General features: G+C 61.0%; 1 protein-coding gene across 1 annotated transcript; it reads right to left on the bottom strand.

The window, feature by feature from the left end:
- Positions 1–1,243: 1,243 nt before the first annotated feature.
- MNX1 (motor neuron and pancreas homeobox 1) lies at positions 1,244–6,808 on the bottom strand. The gene is made up of 3 exons (XM_072776817.1): positions 5,777–6,808; positions 2,742–2,902; positions 1,244–2,120 (listed from the first exon to the last, which is right to left on the bottom strand). Exons 1-3 carry the CDS (start codon positions 6,486–6,488, stop codon positions 1,758–1,760), a joined length of 1,236 nt encoding a protein of 411 aa, XP_072632918.1. The 5' UTR covers positions 6,489–6,808; the 3' UTR covers positions 1,244–1,757.
- Positions 6,809–6,822: the final 14 nt, after the last annotated feature.

The raw sequence follows: 6,822 nt of genomic DNA, 5'->3' as shown, positions 1-6,822 counted from the left end.
GGCAGCCGAGGAAGAGATGGCCTCAGGCTGCGCTGCACCAGCGTGTTGGACGTTAAAGCGCCGGAGACGCAGACTCCAGAGATCTGGTTTGGTTTGGTTTTTCCTAACCCCTAAAGGCACCCGCCTTTCCCCTCTCTCCCTCCCCACCCCCTCCCCTCGGGGCCTTCTGGCTTGCCCAGTCTCCGGCCCCCCAGAGCACCTCTGGACCTGGAGGTGGCCCAGCACCCCCCACCAGCTGCCCCCGCGGGCCTCCGGCAGCGCGCGCCCGGCCTCGACCCACGCTGCACTTTATGGAACGAACCCCGGGGTGATAATGAGCTGCCAGAGAGGATATTAATCTGACCCCAGCCCTGAGGTAGAGGAGTGGCCCCGCTGGTCCGCGGTAATCACCCAAATGAAACGCCAGGCCCTCTGAACTCATTCATCAGCCGGGAGGGGGGAGGGGAGCGGGGAAGGGGCGCTCCCCTCCCCCCCTCCTCCGCGCCCAGGGGCTGGGGAGGGAAAGTGAGAAACCGCAGCGCCGAGGAGGAGGGCGAGGGAAGGAGCGAGAAACTGCGTGCCAAGGCCGCTGATCTCCTCCCGGCCCGCGAGGGGCAGGGGCGGGCGCGCCGGTGGAGCGGGCATGTGTGCGGCACCTGCAGGGCGGCGGGGCCGGGTGATTGATGGCCCGCGGCGGCAGGCTTTCCGAACCCAGAGCACTGCAGCCCCAGCGGGAAGCCATCCCTCCGCCGCCGCCGCCGTCCTCGCGGACGTGTGCACAGATCCAGGGAACCGGTGTCTGGCCGGAGCTAGAGAGGTCCTGCGGGAGAGAGGGCTGGGGAGAAGCTGGGGGGTTACTCGAGGCAAAGGGGAGAGCTGGGGCCGCCCGGACCCCAGAGGGCAGGAAAATCACCCAGTCGTTCTAAAGCTTATTTTCTGAAACATTCAAATAGTGTGTTTCCACTCCTGGACCGCCAGTGAAGCAAGATCCTCAACGAAATGAAAAAATAAATACTCGAGATCCAAAGTTACTCTCCTGAGATTCACACATTTGGAGGCACATACAACAGGTCTCAGGTGTTTTCACCAGCATTTCACACGTGCGACTCCCCTGTAGTGAGAAGGGAGTTCCCAGACCGGGTCACAGCCCAGAAGAGGAGGTGTTCCCCACACCTGTTTGGATTCTGTCAATTGCAGAATACAACCCCCATCATTTCAACAACAAAAAAAGTAAAGTGCACCTTCATAACTCACTCTGCAAAGATTTGCACTCTCATCCAGTAAAAAACCAATTTATTTTACATTCCATCGTGGGCGATGGGAAAAGCTAAATAATAATTTAGCATGCATAAGTAGATGCTTCTTTATATATATATATAAATACAATATACAAAAATAAAGACAGTACAGTTTTGAGATTTCCAGCAGTTTGAATGCTCATGACATCAAGTTTCCCCTAAGATAGGTAAGCACAAAACATGTTCCCTTTTTCAATACTCAGCAGAATGGCGATTCTGGAGAAGGTTTCAAGTCTTCCAGGTCGTCCAACACTGTAGGTTCCAGCCTTCTCCATTCAGGAAGAGGGGAGTGGGAGCCTCCCCTGGTAGTGGTCTGCTCTCATGGACACCACCCCCCAACACTAACCAAAATTAGGTTTAAAAGAACAGGAGTTCAAGTTCGAACCCGCTGGGCCTCCCTGTCTGTCCCTGGAAAAGCAGCCCGAATGGGCAGCCCACCTGCGAGGCTGGCCAGGCGGCTGCCTGGAACTAAAAGGGCCCCTACTGGGGTGGGGGCTGATGCCCGGCCCCCCCGGGCCGTGGAGGTGGCGAGTCGGCTTCGGAAGAGCAGTCAGAGGATACAGCGTGTGTGCTGGCACCGTTGCTGTAGGAGAAGTGGTCCTCGTCCTCGTCCTCCTCATCCTCCTCTGGGTCACTGTCCCTCAAGTCCCGCAGGCGGCGTCCGCTGCCTTTGTCCCCGACTGCTGGTGGCCCCAGCAGCTCGTCCTCTCCCTTGTCCTCTGCACTGCCACCTTTGCTCGCGCCCCCACCACCCTTCTGCTTCTCAGCCTCCTGCGCCGCCTGCTCCTTGGCCTTTTTGCTCCGTTTCCACTTCATCCGCCGGTTCTGGAACCAGATCTTCACCTGAAATCACAAGAGGTTGTGAGGCACTGGCCACCTCCTTCCCCACCAGCTGTCTCTAGGGGGTCCCCGGCTCCTGCACCTGCACCTCCCCAGGGCCTGGCCTCCCTCTGTGCCCAGGAGTGGGCTTCAGAGTAGGGGACACAGAAGCTCCAGGGAGAAGGAGCTCCCCACCTTGAGGCATCAACACACGCAGGAGTGGGGCTGGGGGATTCCGGGGAAGCTCAGACTAGACCTGGGCTGCTGGCTTCATGTCTTTCTCTGGAGGTGCTCTCCCATTGCCTGGGAAGAGCCAGAGCAGCCAGCGGAGATGTCTGCATATCTCAAGGTGTTCCCTCCTCTCTTCCCTCTCCTTCTGGAATAAAATTTCTAACATGTGGCCTGAGGCTTCAGAATGGGGGAGTGGGTGAAGGTGTCCTTAAAATGCAGATTTCTGAATCAGGCCTCGGGACTTGGTATGTGGGCCCAGGTCCCGGCAAATGAATCCTCCGCTGAGGTCTAAAGGGCTCTTCCCAGGTGCTGGGGGGGCGGGGGCAGCGGCAGAGGGCGAGTGCAGAGGGAGCAGAGCAGGCCCTAGGAGGCCAGCAAGTGTCCAGACGCTGCAGATGAAGCGGGATGGTGTACCTGGGTCTCCGTGAGCATCAGCGAGGTGGCCACCTCGAAGCGCTTGGGCCGAGACAGGTACTTGTTCAGCTTGAACTGGTGCTCCAGCTCGAGCAGCTGCTGGCTGGTGAAGGCAGTGCGAGGCCGGCGGCACTTCCCCAGGAGGTTGGACTGCGCCTGGGCTGAGGAGAGAGAGAAAATGACGACGTGAGGCCCATGGCCTGATGCAGTGTCCCAACCCTTCACTGCCATCCAGCGCCACCAGTGCGGTTCCCACAATGCTGCCACCTGGCCCACCAACCCTGCCTTCGATGTGGGCACCCTCTCCAGCAGGGACCCAGTGACGGGAGAGGACCCTGGAGCCCAGGACCCAGATGCCAGATGCCAGGTGCAGCCATCTGGGTTTGGGACTACTTTTTTTTTTTTTTTTTTTAACTCAGGGTCTGGGTGTTCTGATGAAAGAGAGCCTCTCTCTGGGGCAGCCCTGTCCATCGGGTGGTGGGCCGTCCAGGAGAAGGCTGCCAGCTAGCGGGAAGCTGAGGCCAGAGACACAGAGCTCCTACCTGCCCCTCGCTGAGCCTCCCCCAACTCAGCCTCCAGTCAAACAGCTCTCGGGAATTACCAGTCCCATTTCCTGCAGCCAGCAAGGAACTGGGGCAGAATTCTCACCATCAACTCCTTAAGTACAAAAGGAGGAGAAGTCCGGAAAAGGCAAACAGCGAAGGAAGGGAATGACCACATTCTCTGGGCTGTACATGTGAACTCATCACACTCCCCCACTGAAAATTCTTCTTGGCAGCCCCCCCCCCCCCAGCGAGGAGGGCAAAGCCCAGGGAATCTGGCAGACGGTCCAGGGCAGTTCTCATTTCGCAAATTAAAGGCCAAGGCAAAGGGGGATCCGGCTTTCTGAACGTTCAAGGAGGTCCCTTGGCTGCATCTACATAATTTCACACGGTTACATCACAGAGAATTTTATGACCTCAAAACGAGACTTCCCTTAATTTCCCAGGAGCCTGACAAGTGTTAGACAATAAACGAAAGGGAAGAACAGAGGCCAGCACAGCCGCAGAGCTCGGGCCCCCCGGGCAGGCAATTTGCTTTACGGGAAGGCCCACGCCCCCAGCTTTAGGTAAATGAGGCCCCAATTCCCAACTTGACAATACATTAGAACTTTAATTAAAACATTGGCTCCAAAGGGACCATTTGGGAAATGCCATCCAGCAGCAGAGACAACCAATTAAAGGAAACCAAACAGGTTTTCCAGCGGCCAGAGGAGGGACTCTCAGAACACATTCTGGCATCCTGGCTTGTTTATTATTGCCCTTTAGGATTTGGCGTTCAGATCCCTTTTCTAAACTTAAAGCTGGCTGGGTTTTAATTCTGCTACCTCTAGGTCAAGATTAGGAATCAGGGACGGGCAAAAGAAACGCCACTTTCACCAATTTCCTGGGCGACCTTGAGCTCCACGCAGGCCCAAGAAAGCACCCTGGTGGCCAGGGGAGGCCTGTGTGGAGACCACTAACCCCCTCAGTGGGAGACTAAGCATCCCAGCCTCTGGGAAATGCAGTTCATAAGGGAAAATCCGTGGGGTGGCTTTCCATCAGAAAGGGTTTGTTTGCTGGGCTCCACAGCCAGGCCCAGGAAGAGTGCTCTGAGTTTGGTTGACCCGGGATCAGCAGGTTCAGATATGTCTGAAGTTGCTGCCCCCAAACTGAAAGGGAGGTTCCAGCTTTTGCTGCTAGGGATCAGGAGGAGTTGACGTCCACCTGGAAGGGCTGGGTGGCCGTGAGGGTCTTTTGGGAGCTGAGCTGGAGAAAGCCAGGGGTGGCTAGGGGCAAACAGTGCACAGGCTGGGATTTTCTCACCAGGCTGTGACTTCTCCAGCTCTCAGGGCCCTAGCTTTTCTCTGTTTAGTCACAACCCTAGCTTCTAGCAGAGGACTCTTAATTCTGCCAAGTATTTATTTTTGTTTTCTTTTTTGCTTCTTCCCCTCCTATGCCTGCATCTCCCCAGTCTAAAGACATCCACTCAGAAGGAAACAATGGGGTCTCTTTGTTTGGGTGTTCTGCAGCTGAAAGCATAAAGTCTCATGCATCAGCCTCTGAGTGGAGCCCGGGTGGGGCGACTAGAGGGGAGATCCCGATTCCCCAGAGTCAACCCCATGTGCCCGCCCAACGGGCCAGGTGAGGCGAGTGGGCTCAGGCCTCCTGTAGGTGTACACGGGCCTGGCAAGCATGCTGCCCACCACCCAGCAGCTCTCAGGTTGGGGTTGGTCAGCTCTCCCCTGCTCCAATCTTGGGGAGAGGCTCACTCTCTGTTGGGTGCTTCCAATTCCGGGCAGGCACATGGTCCCTAGGATGGGGTTGGTGAAAGTGGCACATGTCCCATTCTGCAGCAGCGCACGGCCGCTCTGTGCAGGTTCGGCCATCTGCCTCCTGGGCATCACAAGGCGGACCAGGCACCCTCACTGAGGCGGGCAGAAACCCCGGAAGGGCCAGAGCCAAGCCAGGGACCTGGCTTTGCGGCGCTGGCCTCTTAGAGCCCATTTCTTGTTCTCTGCTCCCTAATTTCTCCTCCTGGGAGGGGCTGGGGGGTCTTCCAGAACCCAGAATGCGGTACTAAGTCAGGTCCGCTTCCCTGGAGATATAAGCTCCTGGTTTCCCTGGCCTCGATGCCCAGGCAGCCGAACTTGGGCGCTCTTTGGCTCGCCTTCCCCCACCACTTCCTTCTCCTCTAGCCTGCCGGTTAATCATTAGATTTTAGTCTCACACCTCCAGCTGCCCCTTCCCGTTAGGAGAGGAAGAGAAAGCAGGCCCGCGCGTGGCCATTTTAATAATTCGTCGCCGACCCCACGGCGTGCAGTCCACGCGAGTCTCCGCGCCCCCGGCGGCGCCTCCACCGCGCTCTCCGAGCGAGCCGGGAGCAAGGAGGGGTGCTGCCCGTGGAGGAGGACGCGCGGGAAAACCGTGGCTCGGCAAACCCCCCCCCCCACCACCACCACCGATGTCTTCCTTCTTTTCCTCCCTCCCCAGGCCCGGGCGCTGCGCGGTACTCACAGTTAAAGTCGGGCATCTTGGGCAGGATCATGCCTGCGGTGGACGCACGCAGCCACTGGTCCAGCTGGAAGGTGCCGGCGCCCAGCTTGATGGGGTCGGCGGGGTGCGCGGGGTGGGCGCCCTGCACCTGCGGGTAGGAGTAGGAGAGCGCAGGGTGCTGGCCAGCCAGCGCGGCCGCCGCCGCCGCCGCCGAGTAGCCGTACACCGGGTGGCCGTAGAGCGCCGCCTGCGCGGGGAGGCCCGCGCCGCCCTGCGCGCCCCCGGGGTGCAGCCCCAGCGCCAGGCCCCCCGCGGCAGCGGCGGCGGCGGCGGCGGCGGCGGCGGCGCCGGGGTGCGCGTGGTGGTGGGGGCCCCCGGGTCCGCCGCCCGCGCCCCCTGCGCCGCCGCCCGCGCCGCCCGCGCCCAGGAAGCCGGGTTTGGGTAGGAGCGCGCAGTGCGCGGCCAGCAGGCGCGGAGGCGAGGGGCTCTCGGTGTGCAGACGGTCGGCGGGCGCCGCGGGCGGCTCCGAGGACTCGGGGCTGCAGCTGCCGCTCGCCCCGCCGCTCGCCCCGCCGCTCGCCCCGCCGCCGCCGCCGCCGCCGCCGCCCGCGGGGCCAGACGCGGCGGCCGCGAGCGACGTGACCAGGGCCAGCGGCGCGGTCTGCGCCGAGGCCGCTCGCGGGGGGTCCACGGCCAGCAGCGCGTCGATGCGGAAATTTTTGGATTTTTCCATCGGCTTGTTTGGGGCTGGCGAGCAGGGCCGGGCGGTGGGCGACGCGGCCGGGGGCGGGCTCGCGGAGCCGAGCGCGGCGGCCGCAAGCCCCAGGGTTCGGTATTGTTATGGTGATTATTTGCCAATAATCAAAGTCGCCGCCGGAAACTCAGCCGAGGGTGACCATGGTCCGGGCGCCTCCTCCGTGCCGGCCCCGCCCCGGGCCGCGCCCGCACGCGCTCGCTCCGACTGGAGCCGGGGTGCCTGGACGCGCCCGGCCGGGGAGCCCGGCTCTCCGCGCTGGACCCTCGAGCGACCGCGCCGAGCCCGCCGGCGCCGCCTGGGCACCCGCGCC

The sequence above is a fragment of the Canis lupus genome, chromosome 15 (assembly GCF_048164855.1).
Source record: "Canis lupus baileyi chromosome 15, mCanLup2.hap1, whole genome shotgun sequence".
NCBI classification, from domain to species: domain Eukaryota; kingdom Metazoa; phylum Chordata; class Mammalia; order Carnivora; family Canidae; genus Canis; species Canis lupus.
This window is presented reverse-complemented; position numbering and strand designations above follow the sequence as displayed.